We start from the raw sequence: 14,212 nt of genomic DNA on the forward strand, positions 1-14,212 counted from the left end.
TCAATTTGGCTACTAGTTGCCCTTAACACTACGTGGAACAGTTGCTCTCAGCAACTCTTCTGCAGGTTATCGTATACCTCGCATGTCCACACGTTCGACGTATGGACGCCATGAAAATACTGAACTTCCTCAAGAGGTCGTCGTCGCGATCCAACGCATCCTCGAGCTCGATCCAGAGAACCGGAACGATCCCCTTGATGTTCTGTCTAATGAGTTTAATCCACTAGATATGCTGAACCAGCTTTTCCCAGATGGTATGTCACGTATCGAGGTGTAAATTGTGCCCACTGAACAAGGTACAGAGGCCTCACTGAGCCAGCTAGAAACCGTTCAAGCGAGACTGTCTCAAAATGAACGCGACTTGCAAGGCGAAATTGATAAACTCAAGGAAGAGCTGATACGTGACCAAGATCCAAACCGTATGCAGATGATTCAGGAAATGATTTCGGTATACCTGCCAGTCCAACTACTAGAGTCCTTATTGAAGTGTTATTACAGGACCTCCTTGGGCAAATGTCACGCATTCGGGAGAAAGCGACGGAATCCGAGGCTGTTGTGCGCGATATCACGAAGGATATTCAGGCTCTTGACCTGGCAAAGAAGAACCTCATCCTCAGTATGACGACACTCAAACGCCTGCAGATGTTGGGTATGTTCCTTGGCATTGCTATCGCAAATATTCCCGTTAATCTTTCACAGCAAATGCTCTGACACAATTGGAAGACCAAGCGAAAGAGAAGAGATACGGAGACGTTTCACAGACTCTTGCAGTTCGTTTCCGTTTTTCATTTTGCAGCAACCTCTTGACTCGTCCGTAGGCTGTGAAGCAGATATCTGCTTCCTTTAAACCTTATACATCCGTCCATCGCATTAACCAGGTCTGGAGACGGGTACAACAAATTCAGGGTGAGATTCGCACTCAACTCGAAGCAGAGTTCGACGTGTTGTAAGTCATTTCCCAGTATGCAGAGTTCTTGAGTCGTGAATCTGTTTAGCTACCTCCAGGACCCTGCTAAACCCTCAAAACCTGCTCAAATCATAGATGCTTGTGCTGTCGCTGATGTTTTAGGCCACGACGTTCGGAGACATTTGATTGACCGTTACGTTACACTTGAGCTCAAGGAGTATCGGCGCATCTTCCGTGCCACAGACGAAGCAGGTCATCTAGACAACATCAGCCGGAGGTACGCCTGGTTTAGACGTGTGCTTGGAACGCATGAGTTGGACTTGGGCCGCGTGTTCCCTTCAGAGTGGAAGGTTGGATGGGCGCTTTTCACGAAATTCGCGGCTATCACAAGGTTTGTCACGCCATAGATATGATGCACTTCTACTTGATATCTTTATTTCCTCAGAGATGATATTGTAGCATTGCTGTCTAAAGCAGGCTCCTCTTTGACAATCAAAGCACTGCTCGAAGCCCTACGGCAGACAACCGAATTCGAGTCATCCATGGCAAAGAAATGGTTAACGCCAGTATGTCAATATCGAGCTCACATATTACTCCCTCGTTAACGATAGACACTTGAACAGCTCAATGAGATATTGGAAGCAAGTTCACCTTCGTCTTCAGCGACCATTCAGTCGATGTCATCTGCCTTTGAACCACATCTTTGTGTCTTTGTTGATGCTCAAGACAAGTCTGTACTTGCTTCTCCTAATGTCTATATTTACTATATCTGCCGATTACTAGAGCTCTTGCTGACATGCTTGCTACTCATCGAGCACCGGGCTCGAAGGCAAAACCACGAACATCCCTTGATACCACTCCGCGTGATTCTGTCTCCACAGATGCGGATGCGGCTACCCCGCAGACGGTACTCTCTTCGTCAACAGAACTGTTTTACTTTTATGGCCAGAGTCTTGAGCAATGCGCCAAGTTATCGACAGGACAGACACTGTTTGATTTGTGTATGGTACACAAGAAGTGGCTGCGCAGATATGCTGGTGAGATAACCAGGGTATTTATTACAGTCTTATCTCTGATGTATGATGTAGAGGACATCCTTGCACCACAGTCAAAGCGGTTTGTGACGCGTAGCTAGAGACTGCTGCATCAAGCATCTGACACATCCGCAGGCCGACACCCCAAACACGGAGGTCTATGGACTCGCGTTTTGATATTGCGGATTTGCAACAGGCTGCCCTATTTATCAATACAGCGGACTACTGTCAAACCACGGCTCTGGAGGTCAGTCCACCGCAGCGGTGTGAAGCTTTTATTGATCGTTACCCGGATGTAGCTTGAGGAGAACATCAAAGAGAAGATCCAGGATGACTTCAAAGAGAGAGTGACATTGCAGGCAGAACGTGACTTGTTCATGATGTATTCTTGTTATTTTATTGTCAATCTCTGATCGCTAATGCGAAGCCAGCGCTATTTCCGTCTCTATCACGACTCTTCTACGAGAATTGGAGGCCGCTTGTGAGGGTGCTTTCACCACGATGTCCCGTATGTCGTGGGAGAAGCTGAACCAGGTCACTGGACAGTCTTCATATGTGGATGATCTTGCCCGGGCTGTCGAGAGCTTTTGCGATATTATAAAGCCGTTGATCGAACAGAAGAAGTACCTGAGGAATTTCTTCGACAAGGCATGCAGGTTGGTCTTGTCACTCCATGTGGGGAGAAATGCTAATAATTGGCCAACAGTCTTGTCTTGACGAAATTTACCAATGCAGCAGTGAAGAGCCGACCTTTGAGAGAAATTGGTGGAGAGCAAGTACGTTGGTAGTTGATTGGTTTGCTCTTCTTTGACCTAATCCAAAATATCGCAGTTGCTGATCGACCTGGGTGTTGTTAAATCTTTCCTAATACGACTGCCAGGAGAAGCAGTAGTAACGCAGGGGTAAGAATGGCACCCGGTATCTTGAGAAAGGTTAGCTCATGAATTTGTTGCATAGATATACCCGCAGCCTTACGAAAAGCACAACGAGGCTCGAGGCTCTGCTCAAGGTTATTGTGACACCAGTGGTAACTACCTTTTCTCTCATGCACGTTCCGTCACTTACAAAAATGTCAGGACCCTCCGGAAGGTTTCATTCTAAACTATACTCTTCTCATTGGCGATGCTTCATTTTCAAATTTTCAAAAGGTTAGACCACCTTCATTTTTTTTGGCTGCATTTCGTTCATTAATGCTATGCAATTACTAGATACTCGATTTGAAAGGTACACCGAAGACCGGACAGAACAGCCTTCTTGATTCATTCCTCACCATTACGAGCACTAAGACGGATCTCGACAGTACATCATTTCTTTCTGCCCTCGACATGGATCCCCCCTTGACACTCGGTGCGACATTCGGTAGTCCGAGCTCTAGCCGAGTCACCCTTCCGCTGTCAACCACGCCGGGCATTGGATCGGACAGTATATTTGGATCACTTGGGTCTCCGCCCTTGAGTGGACCACCCACGGGATCAAGCACCGATGGAAGTACTTCCAGAGGGCTGGAACCGGGGCAGAAGCGAGAAGTCTTTGACATCAGGCGATTTGTCACTTTCGGTTTGCGGCGATCGGAGACCTTACCGACTTCCTGACTTCCTGACTTCCAACACTTTGTACTTAGTCCGGCGGAAATATGCTCATCACCACGGAAAACAAAAAATGCAATCGTGAAAAAAAATTGCAGTAGTAGGGTACAAATGCGTGAATGATAACCCAAAGGGAGTGACAACGAGATCGGTCTGTGAGGCCAGAGCGTAATCAGTGCAAAATGGGGTATCTCCAATCAATGGGTAAATGAAAGAAGCATGAGATATATCGTCCAAGAAATCGTCATCATTGAAGTTATCCCGGGAAAGATGACAGCCTATTACTGATCATTGCTTCTTTTGTCACGGCTCCATGAGCCTTGTAAAGGTAGTCGCAAGTGTAGTGATCCAGATGTCGAAGGCCGAGGTCTAGGACCAATCAACGAGCCCACCCGATAAGGAGCTCTGGGGGAAGATCCAAGAGGGGATGTTCCAGGTCGGAATACCCGCTCCGCAATTATTGATGACGTATGGCTTGCAGGACCTGCCGCAAGACGAGTCGCAGGAAACTGTGGAGTAACGGGCGTCATTCCGAGTACACGCTGCACAATGTACGGCGGTGGAGTGTTTGGCTGCGAGCTAGGGAGAGGTGGATGTGGAGGTAGGGTGGAGGCTGCGCTTTCTCTCCGCGAGTCAATGTCAGTGTAATCAGAGCGACTATGTCGGAAATGGACGTCGGATACAGAGAAGGGCACACTCTCTGTGGGAGAGGTGGGAGAGGTGGGAGAGTTTGCATCTGATGGGAGACCTGAATGTCGAGGTTCTGTAGCCTGCGCTTGCCGGGGTACGGGAGGTGATGGTGGACGAGGAGGTGGGAAAGGTTGAAGTTCCACGTGCTCGCTTTCGCGCTGGTAGTCGATATTAAAGGGGTGCGGCATGTGCGTTGAAGGCGGAATAGTAATAGGGAAGGGAAACGAGGATCCGTGAGTAGTGTGTGTAGCATGTCCAGACGGCGAAGAATGAGCATTAGATTTATCGGAAGGACTTTCGTTGTGAGATCCCTGAGACACAGTAGAAGGTGCATCAGGTCCGGAATGCATTGCGTCCTCAGGTTTATCGCGTTCGATGCGCACCATCCGCATGGACGTGCTATCGCTCCATGGCGTACGGACTCCGCTGTGCCCCAATTCGGCTGCGGCTGAGTTTAGCGTGGTGGACTTCGATTGCCGACGTGATGATGAATACGACGAACTAAAGTCGAGGAAGGAGTAAGTGCCTGAGGCAGGCGCGTCCTCGCTTGGAGGCGGCTCTGATCCCGATCCTGATTGGAGCATAACGACCGGGACCGACTCAGGGCTGGGGTTCTCAGACTTGTCCTCGTGGACGCTCTGCTTCCCGTCATCTCTGTGAGCTTTTCGGTAGAGTCTGGCACAAACCCGAGACCAACTACTATTCCCGCTCACACTCGTCCGTCGTGAGTCCTGACGTCCCCTGAGCTGACCGAGAATAGCTCCAATGTCTACTCTAAACGGGGTGGTCTCTCTCACTTCCAGAAACCGTGAGACAGGCCGAGATGGTAAGGAGGACTCCCCGTCATCATTCTCCGTTATCGCGCACTCAATCTCCGCAATTGAGCGTACGGCGGGAACGAAGACACCTGGCGCTTCCGACGTTCGCGGGCTAAGAGAAAGCGTTGCGGCAAGCGTTTCATCTTGCCGTGACGTAAGGGTCTTGGCATCTGCATCGTCATCATCGTACACGTCGTCTACGCCCACCCCTTCCACACACAGTTCCGGAAGCGCCAATCTGTGGCTTCCTACTCGTGTATGACCTTTTCCCATGGAACCAAACGACGTGCGTGCGATAGGATTACTCCAGCCTGGCGCTAGTTTCTCAGATTCCGGCGGAAAACCCAAGGCAGTGAACTCCATGGTGAGGGTGTTGGTCGAGAAGCGCTTGTCGACGTCTCGCTCCTCAGGCGAAATTGCAACGTGGGACACGGAACGCGAGCGTGTATTGTCAACGTGGCCGCTGCTACTGCCCCCGCTTTTCGTTTTGCGGACAAAGGGGAAGGTGCGTTGCAGGCCAAGTCCGAATCCATACCCTTTGCTGGTACTTAAGCTTGCCACTTCGGTCTCTTCTTCGCCTGGAGGGCTGATGTCAATGACATGTTCTGGGTCCATCATTTTCTTGGAGCGCGAGCGGCTCAATTTCTGCCTGCAACGAGCGCGTGCGCGAACAGCAAATAGCCAGTACATGAGGATACCTGCTATGAGGATCACCAGAACAGCACCGAGCACAATAGCGGCAATGGTCCCGGCGTAAGTCGAGTTGCTTGATGAGGACAAGACGGCGGTATCTCTAATGAATCGATCAGCATCTGAAACAACAGTCTGTGGAAGAAAACGGCGCACACAGTGGCATTGCCGAAGTTGGTGACGTTCATCCCACCAACTTTCATAGCAAATGTTGTGTTCTGAGTGTTGGTGAGGACAATTGTATGAATGGTATCTTGAGACAAATCGGTAGCGAACAACAGCAACGCATTTGAATTATTATAAGAGGATAAAGCTGAGAAGCTAGTGGTGATGTTATCGAGTGTGACAGAATAATTTCCAGAATACGAAGACACGAGGCCGTAGACAGTTAAGGCCGATCCTTCGGAAATCGAATCAGGAACAATATAAGTTCAACATAACTAACAAATAATAGAAGTAGCACGTGCCTATGAATGTGGTCTGAGCATGGTCACCGGCAGTGTTGGATATATGCATAGAATTTCCCGAGCTGTCAGTCACATAACTCCATCTACCCACAAATGTAACGTCGTTATCGTCATCGATGGTCGTCGAGTTAGCCGTTGAGCTGAAAATAATATTATCAGCACGCTAATAGCGTAGATCAGCGCCCTGGCTATCGCGGAAAGAACTCACTTGACAATGCCAGGGGGGGCTGTATAGGTGATGAGAGCCTTGTCAAAAAATACATATGAATCTGAAATCGTTTGGTTCGTGAGAGTCGTTAACAGCATTGTGTGATTCGTGTTGGTTAAATCGTGAAGGGAAGCAAGGATGGATTCCGGGTTAGATGTATTGGGAGAGATGTCGATTCCGTCCAAGGTTATTTGATAAGATGCATTTTGGACACTCCCCAGGAGATCAATACCAGTGCCTGGGTAAACGATGAGCAACCTAGTTTATGGTTTTGATGTTGATTGGTGAGAGCTGTGCTTACCGTTCCATTTAATCATAAAGCTTGCCTCATTGAGGCTGGTAGTGTGTTGGCCATATCCTTCACCACCCTGACCCGGAGAAGATGCAACACCTGAAACCGAGTAAAACTGCTCCCAGCCTGCAGAAATATTTGGGCTGAGGCTCGTGTCTACGAACGGATAGTAGACAATCTCCGGTGAATCGTCCTCGACGTAGAACTGGGATATGCTACCTGCCATTCATATGATCGGTATGGATGACAGAGCTACGATGAGGGAAGACGGAAAGGGAAGTCAGGTGTGCGAAGAGAGCCTGTTATAAGAAGAAAATGGCGCTGAGGGACAACAGGTGGCAATTGCAATGATAACAGGCTCGGTGACCATTCAATCGGTTTGCAAATTGTACTTCAAACGCCGGGCGAGTTAACGTTCGACGTTCGACTGTCTCATGAAAACCGGACGGGCCTTACTATTTAAAAAAAAAGATGACTCGGGTAGTAGTCTCAATTATCATGTCACAGTGTGTGAAGAGATCAGTATGTATGGCCAGCTGAGAGCTTTGCCTGCCTGGAGCAGTAAGAGTCTAAATCACCATATCAACGTTAACTACTTTTAAAAAAGTCACTTGACCTTCCGAGTCTTCCGGTGGGCTTACCCATCATCCTGTGTCTTTTAAACACGTTACCCGTACACGTCGCAGGGCGCTCAGGCTCGTGTCTCTGATGGTGACAATCATTGATCCTGACAATCTGCCATATCCTGGCTCCACATTGTTCCTGCCCTCTTTACTCGCCCATATACGCGCTGGTGCTCCCGGTCTGCCACTTGAGCCAATCATCATCCAGGTTTTACTTCTTTGTATCGTTTCAGGGGATAGAAATATCATCCTGCGGACCCGCGAAGAGGACATTGGTCTTGTATCCAGACTTGCGACTATCGTGAGCATGCTGAATTTATTAAACCAGCAACATCTCAATTTTCAATAATAACCCATGCCTTAAGTCGCTCACATCTATCTTCGGTTACATCACCCACAAACTTCGATGTCATCCCGATGCTAAATCTCAGACACCTGCTAAATTTCTGCGATCTCTCTTTATCCCACCCCCACCTGTCATCGCCGCCGATGGCTCGGTGTTACCCCAGCACAGGCACCATCGTTCATCCGTGACAGTGCACAGCAGGAAGTCTTCTTTTCCTATGTCTATGTCATTTTCAAGTGATGTTACGCGACCCATTCAGCATACCTCGCAACTGGCCTCTGATGATCCGACTGCCAGTGCTGATGGCGGACCGTTCACAGAAACCCGACGGATGTCAAGCCTCCAAACTGAACCCTCCGTACCCAATATTGGTTCTGGTGGCAATGTGACGATCCATCACCGTCGTACATCACATGTCAACTCAGATATGCTTAAGATACCATCTGCAATTGTCGTCTCTGGATTAGAACATGCTAGTTTACCTGCGCAGCGTGCTGTCTTACGGACTCTTGCAGAGAAGAAACTCGTCGTGTCGGATAACCACTCAGAAATCGAATCAGAATTGCAGCTTGATCTGCCAGACGATTTTATCATGGTCTACGTATGTCGTTTAGATCCACATGAGAGACCACCTATATATAACAGCCTGGTATGTACCTTCTATACGGTGTCATGTGTCATCTTATATGTTCCAGCTCGACTGGTTTGCTATGAGTACACCCATCAATGTTCAGCTATCCACACGAGCTGCGATGCATAATTATCAACCTCACCGCACGTCAACATCATCCACAGCCCTATCTTCGCCCTCAATACCAGGGTATCCATTCCCTAACATGGCTATGTCAGGCCCGCCGACCCCTCCTCCACCAAACAACTCCACGCCCATAATACCTGCCACGTTCTTGGCAAGGCTAAAGAGCCTTTGTGCCACCGAAGTTCGCATGCGCCCGCCGCTAGAAATATACCTCGCAGATTTGTTTACTGCCACGCGGCATCTTGGTGCGCTTGACGCCATGATGCTCACCGCGCGTGCACGTCAAGACGCGGAGATCCTCGCGCGGGCTTCTCGGGTGCTCGGAGTCGATCAAACAGGGGCAGAGTTAATTAAGGAAGCATCGATCAATGATCCAGAGCGCACTGATGAAGACAGTACCGAACGCGGGTATCCCCGGTCTAGCACGAACACCCAGAGCTTTGAAGCGCTTATAGATGGCTCCGCACTGCCATACGATGTACCTGACGTGACTAGCGTGCATACTCGCCGCAGCACACGGAGTGCACCCATCGAACATGAGGAACCGCTAGAACTGGATGTGTCAGAGGCGGATGTGGCGAGGATTTTTCCGAGAGTGGTGTCACATCGTGTCAGGGTAAGGGACTCGCCTGTGGATGAAATTCTGAGCAGCGCAGTTTGCGGGGCTGTAAGTCGACGGGGAGCCATACCAAAAGGGATGAATTCAGACTGGGAAGGGGGGCCCATTGACGTACATGATCCAGATACCGTTTGGGAGCGGGCAACAGTCAAAGATATATTGGTACACATACTTGCCGAAGTATGACTTATCATCGCCCTAGAGGAAACATATTCTATAACAGTACTTATACGTGAGGCGATGACTTGGAGACAGGACCATAGTATACTACAGCCATCATTAATTAGTGGCGACAAGAAGCACAAAAACGCCACTAAGAGATGGTTGGCTTCATTTATGTAACAAACCCAACCAGTAAGATCTCCCGCAACAATTTCCATAAAGGCATCTACAATGGAAATGCACAATTTTGTCACGCTGTCACGCTGGGCACCTCGGTCCTCGGCCAATGTGATGGTATTATAGCGCTCGCGAATGAATTTAACAACGCCATGGACAGCTCAAAATCAAATTTAAAATACCTAGCAATAAAGATCAGGATACGCTGAGTGGTTATTATTCCAATTGATGCTACAGGAAGGTCTTCAAAGGAACAGATACTAGTGTCTGCCGATTCTGCCGAATGCAATGACAAAGCGGAGACTCAACCAGGCGTGATTTTCTGATTTACCACATTGGTGCTGTTCGTTCTAGAAACACCTGGAATCAACCTGGAATAGATTCAGAATGGTGTATTGTATATATGTTAAAGCTCTTATGTTGATAGGTCAATGGGATCTCGACTTGGTGTCCAAAAATTGGGTACACTTGCACAAAAATTTCATCCCAGGAGGGCTCCACAGCGTCGATCTTCAACCTTTGGTAGCACACATGCTTGTTCTGCAGCTGTTCCAAACGAAATGTGTGGAGTTGTAAGCTCCGACATGCGTTGTACATGACTCGATTGGTGCATTGGGGATCAGGTGACAGTACAGCAGTGAGTCAGTGACTCCGGGAATGAGAAAAGTGTCATAAGACCTAAATAAGCTTGGAGAATGACAATTGTTTGAAATCCTACAGCTCCAGGTCAGAAGCAGAGGCAGCTTGAGTCCAAAACCGTATCGGGGAACGTACGTGGCAGATCGATTCCCCCACAATCACAATGCAGGGAGCTGGAGATCCGAAAATGGCAGCTGGTGCTGTGTGGACAGGCCCAATTGATCAGACCCGTAAACGAACAGGATGACAATGCGGAGAGTTGGAGATCCGGGACTGGTGTCAGCTGGTGTGTGTGGACAGGCCCAATTGACCAGACCCATAAACGAACACGATGAAGCTCTGAAACAATTTTTTGAGGTGGTATGCTCGTGGAAATTGGGTCAGGAGCACCATTGACAGACAAGCAAACAATTTTCATCTGCCATGGTCACTCTTGGTGAATTATATAAACCGACGACATGCTTCTCGACTCGGTCTCATGGCGTTGCTTGTGTCCTATCAAATGGCTCCAATGCGCACCGAGTACTGGGCCAAGTCGCAATATTCTGGTAGCGGAAGGTGTTTAGAACGGGATGACAATGAAAGGAACCAAGAGACTATTTGAAAAATAGAAAACCTGTCCACGCACTGCGTCTCTGGTATAACGAATAGATACGCAGCAAACAAACAACACAAAACGAGTCCACTATGTCGGATCTCTGATGCATTTCACCTTGCCATTCGCCCGCACTAACCGCGGAGCAACATGCAGTGTCTGTGTAGAAATCATAAGATCCCAGAAATTGGACACATCCGAGAAAAAAATACATGGTTATCTCGATTTGCAACAACTTTGACAACATGAGGACTTCGACGATAGGAGATACTTTGTCTTGGACGTTCTGAGAGTTGTATTGCTTCATTGGCGTTGGGCGGCGAGCGGATGAACGACCATGGGCGGCCGAGGACTACGTGTGGACGTAACACCGACGGCCTCGGGCGTTGCTGAGGTTGGGGTGCTTCATCGGTGATCCGTGAGGAGCGAAGGCATGAGCGCAGCGGATCGAGAAGCACATGCGAGCGTGATTCCGAAGGCACTTGGAGTTGTTGAGGCAAGTGCAAAGAAATTTGAACATAGAAGAAGAGCTGGTTGATAGTAGGGAATTTTGAACGATGATGTTATAGATCAATTCGATTGGTATGTCACTGACAGAACAATTTAACACAAACGCGCTCAGAAACTTTTGTAAGCGCGTTCTGAGACGCCTTTACATTATCAATGCGAATACAAGTAGCGCGTTCCTGTGATGGTGATATTTCATAAAACTTCTCTGATACGAATCCGATTTGAACGTCGCGTCTCGTTCACTGTGCTGAAAACGAACCGATCGATGTTCAACGTGAGAGCAAGCACAAAGGGAACGAAAACTTAATAGTATGTTGGTTGAAACGTTTTACAAAGGGTGGGACATGTTTGCCTGCACCAAGCCTTTTGCACTTCGAACACGTTGAATACTATTTTGTATGTTCGGAGCAGGTGCCATGTTTTGAGAAGAGAAGAGAAGCATACTACTATATATGGAACGCTGATGGAGTAGCAAAACATAGTACCTGTACTGTACTAGCTAGAGGTCACGTCCAAAATCTAAACTGAGAACCACGTTTGTCCCTAGTACGGTATCCCAAAAAACGGGCTACTGACCACTGCACCAACTTGCAGAACAGCTGCTTCAACTGTGACTCTTCGACAGATTACGACAGAAGAACCTACCGTGACAGCGCCATGACAAACGGTCCTCCACCCTCCCAAGCAGGTCCCTCACAACCGTCAGAAACGTCAGCACAACAGCCGGCCCATATAGTCCCTGTTCCAGCGTCTAGTACGACTTCGCAACAGGCTATAACAGCAGGTCCTTCCTCGCAGCTTCAGCCTGTACAATATGGGCCTGCAACTCAAGGGCAGAATCCTCAAGGCTACTACGCGATGAGCTACACGCCTGGTGGGTGGCAGAACGCGTGGCAGGTTCCCTCCTACCCGTACATCGCGTCCGGTAGTGTACCAGGGCAGCAGACACACTACACTCAGGTTCCCTATCCTCAATATCAACCCCCTGCTGTAACCTACCAGCCGCGTCAGAGGACCAAGGTTACACAAAAACCGCGTTCACCGACCCCAGAGCCCGAGTTACATCGACATTGGGATGAGGTGATACGGTCGTTCTTGAAGAAGGTTGGGATGAATCAAGCTTTGAGGGGGTTTGAGGATGATATGGTAGTTATGAATGCAGATTGGGAAAGGCAGAAGGTTCCTGGTGCTATTGGAGATTTAATGAAGGATCTCATGGTGTGCGCTTCGCCCCTTTTCTGCGCTATTTACCAAACTAGTTTCCTTTCCAGAACTTGGGGAAACCGAAAGGCAACGAAACGCTCCAAGAACGACCACTGGAGGAGCGAAAGCTCGATTATGTTCATCTCTCTGGTAGTGCCAAGCCCCAGTCTCAGACGTCGGTAAGTTTCCTGTCCATTTGACCTTTGTTGCAGCTTCTAATCTACTCCAGATAACAAGGTCAATATCCCAATTCCTCGCGCAAAATCGCGCGAGGAACGATGTCTCTAATCGCACGGAGTTTCTCGAATCTCTCGCTCAAAAGCGACGGCGGCTAAACCTTGATCCAGACAGCACCGAGCCTATACCTTCATGTGCACGGACAGATGCAAAGCACCTTGACCGCGACGTGCAGATGAAATATGATATTGCGAAGAATGAAGATGGACCTCTCCGACGAACCATGAAAGGTGTCGCCGGCGATAAGGGCAGACAGAAAGAGCTTCTCGCGCTACATGATGACGCAGAAGGCGATCAACAACCTGCAACGGACCAACGGGTGAAGAATATCGAAGAACATCTTGCCGTCCGCTACGGTAGGTCTGTGATATATTATATGAACGGCATATGTTAAAAAGAGACGTAGTCCCTGCTCCACCACGAACGCTCCTGTCTCGCCTCCGACTGCTTGAGGACCATCTCATGCAGCTCGAGAAGGATTATCCCCCGTGGGCTGCTTTACATTTCAACCAGCCAAATCGTGGTGTACGTTATGCTTTTATCAGACATGTCGGACAGTCACTCATCCGGAACCCAGTGGCCTCCGCCTCCGCGACACACGCCAATTATAGTTCCTTCGCACATAACAACAACAACAACAAAGGAGTCTAAGACTGATACTACACAACAGGAGCCATCATCTTCCAGTCCTACCGAGGAAACATCACACACGAAAGCGAAGAACAAGAATAAATCTAGTTTGCACCGAGCTGTGATGGAGAAATTGGAAATACAAAAGGCGATGAGTGATCTTGCAGGAGTCCGCAAGTCCAATTGACAGTACACGTGGCTATATCTGTCGAAGGATCAATGGGCGTAACATTTACCTTGTTAGAAACATCCAGGAACACGTTCAACGTGTGTGATCCGCAGTCAGTGTCGTCCACCTGGTCGTTCGCGTATATCAGAGTACAACCAGTGTAGTGTTCTCTTATTCCGCAGCCAGTATCCCCTTTCTTCCCCGTGGGTCCACAGCCAAAAATAACCAATAGATTTAACGTTTGGTTAAACTCAGTTAGCCGACACTTGCATGACGTAATGTGTAGCTGACGATCTGATGCCTTATCCAAAACTGTTTCATCTTGGGCTCGTCGGTAGATTATTCTGATACGCCGCACGCGCAGTACTTAACTCAAGCACCGATATTAATCGGAGTTACGAGACTGGTATGCCAGCTGCATCCAAATAGTACATAATGATCTCGGCAAGTTGGATGTACTAGTAGTAAGTCTTCAGCATGGCACCGGAGAGTATGCCTTCTGGAGCTGCATCTAATTTCTCTGAATCTCCATGGACTGAAATGGTACCATTTTTATCTCCATTTTTTCATCATCAAGACGAAAACTTAATTTACTCATTTAAGGAGACATTTGCCAATGTGAATCATTACTCCTGTGGGGAAAAAAATCATGACACCGTCAAGAACGACGATGGGTAGCTTGAAATGACTTGAAGGCGCATTTGTATTATATGTTCACTGATAACCATCGAAACCTCTCGTCTACAGGGAGGAACTGAGCAATCTCATGGCGGCTTATTAGACAGACAGAGACTAAATTAGCACGGACCGGGGAGATGCATTAATCGCTGCTCGGGTGCGTGTACCGCATGTA

General features: G+C 48.5%; 4 protein-coding genes across 4 annotated transcripts; 3 read left to right on the forward strand and 1 right to left on the reverse strand.

Moving 5' to 3' along the window:
- The first annotated feature begins 4 nt into the window (after positions 1-4).
- Positions 5-3,613, forward strand: HD556DRAFT_1390666 (Vps53-like protein). Its single transcript, XM_041303540.1, has 18 exons — positions 5-254; positions 303-448; positions 499-649; positions 700-770; positions 819-946; positions 996-1,298; positions 1,353-1,473; positions 1,531-1,637; positions 1,691-1,944; positions 1,996-2,023; positions 2,077-2,188; positions 2,241-2,323; positions 2,373-2,597; positions 2,648-2,717; positions 2,773-2,843; positions 2,899-2,968; positions 3,018-3,089; positions 3,150-3,613. The coding sequence occupies exons 1-18, from the start codon at positions 83-85 to the stop codon at positions 3,531-3,533; spliced, it is 2,568 nt and encodes an 855-aa protein (XP_041157466.1). The 5' UTR covers positions 5-82; the 3' UTR covers positions 3,534-3,613.
- A 30-nt stretch (positions 3,614-3,643) lies between these two features.
- Positions 3,644-7,022, reverse strand: HD556DRAFT_693620 (uncharacterized protein). The gene is made up of 5 exons (XM_041311325.1): positions 6,702-7,022; positions 6,401-6,638; positions 6,193-6,332; positions 5,882-6,125; positions 3,644-5,828 (listed from the first exon to the last, which is right to left on the reverse strand). The coding sequence occupies exons 1-5, from the start codon at positions 6,916-6,918 to the stop codon at positions 3,809-3,811; spliced, it is 2,859 nt and encodes a 952-aa protein (XP_041157467.1). The 5' UTR covers positions 6,919-7,022; the 3' UTR covers positions 3,644-3,808.
- Positions 7,023-7,258: 236 nt separating this feature from the next.
- On the forward strand, positions 7,259-9,295 carry HD556DRAFT_693503 (uncharacterized protein). Its single transcript, XM_041311324.1, has 3 exons — positions 7,259-7,616; positions 7,681-8,310; positions 8,357-9,295. Exons 1-3 carry the CDS (start codon positions 7,401-7,403, stop codon positions 9,221-9,223), a joined length of 1,713 nt encoding a protein of 570 aa, XP_041157468.1. The 5' UTR covers positions 7,259-7,400; the 3' UTR covers positions 9,224-9,295.
- Positions 9,296-11,610: 2,315 nt separating this feature from the next.
- HD556DRAFT_1390684 (uncharacterized protein) lies at positions 11,611-13,693 on the forward strand. The gene is made up of 5 exons (XM_041303541.1): positions 11,611-12,338; positions 12,392-12,502; positions 12,553-12,916; positions 12,967-13,085; positions 13,138-13,693. Exons 1-5 carry the CDS (start codon positions 11,778-11,780, stop codon positions 13,375-13,377), a joined length of 1,395 nt encoding a protein of 464 aa, XP_041157469.1. The 5' UTR covers positions 11,611-11,777; the 3' UTR covers positions 13,378-13,693.
- The last annotated feature ends 519 nt before the right edge of the window (positions 13,694-14,212 follow it).

This window comes from Suillus plorans (assembly GCF_016647745.1).
Source record: "Suillus plorans strain S12 chromosome Unknown HD556scaffold_49, whole genome shotgun sequence".
In the NCBI taxonomy this organism is placed as follows: domain Eukaryota; kingdom Fungi; phylum Basidiomycota; class Agaricomycetes; order Boletales; family Suillaceae; genus Suillus; species Suillus plorans.

Coding starts and splice junctions, on each gene's coding strand:
- HD556DRAFT_693503 (XM_041311324.1), top strand. CDS start 7,401: ATGGTGACAATCATTGATCCTGACAATCTGCCATATCCTGGCTCCACA. Junction 7,617..7,680: donor TATCCAGACTTGCGACTATC/GTGAGCATGCTG, acceptor CCATGCCTTAAG/TCGCTCACATCTATCTTCGG. Junction 8,311..8,356: donor CACCTATATATAACAGCCTG/GTATGTACCTTC, acceptor TATATGTTCCAG/CTCGACTGGTTTGCTATGAG.
- HD556DRAFT_1390684 (XM_041303541.1), top strand. CDS start 11,778: ATGACAAACGGTCCTCCACCCTCCCAAGCAGGTCCCTCACAACCGTCA. Junction 12,917..12,966: donor ACATCTTGCCGTCCGCTACG/GTAGGTCTGTGA, acceptor AAAGAGACGTAG/TCCCTGCTCCACCACGAACG. Junction 13,086..13,137: donor TCAACCAGCCAAATCGTGGT/GTACGTTATGCT, acceptor TCCGGAACCCAG/TGGCCTCCGCCTCCGCGACA.
- HD556DRAFT_1390666 (XM_041303540.1), top strand. CDS start 83: ATGTCCACACGTTCGACGTATGGACGCCATGAAAATACTGAACTTCCT. Junction 2,189..2,240: donor GTCAAACCACGGCTCTGGAG/GTCAGTCCACCG, acceptor ACCCGGATGTAG/CTTGAGGAGAACATCAAAGA. Junction 2,598..2,647: donor TTCTTCGACAAGGCATGCAG/GTTGGTCTTGTC, acceptor ATTGGCCAACAG/TCTTGTCTTGACGAAATTTA.
- HD556DRAFT_693620 (XM_041311325.1), bottom strand. CDS start 6,918: ATGGCAGGTAGCATATCCCAGTTCTACGTCGAGGACGATTCACCGGAG. Junction 6,126..6,192: donor TGCTCAGACCACATTCATAG/GCACGTGCTACT, acceptor CGATTTCCGAAG/GATCGGCCTTAACTGTCTAC. Junction 5,829..5,881: donor AACTTCGGCAATGCCACTGT/GTGCGCCGTTTT, acceptor TCGATTCATTAG/AGATACCGCCGTCTTGTCCT.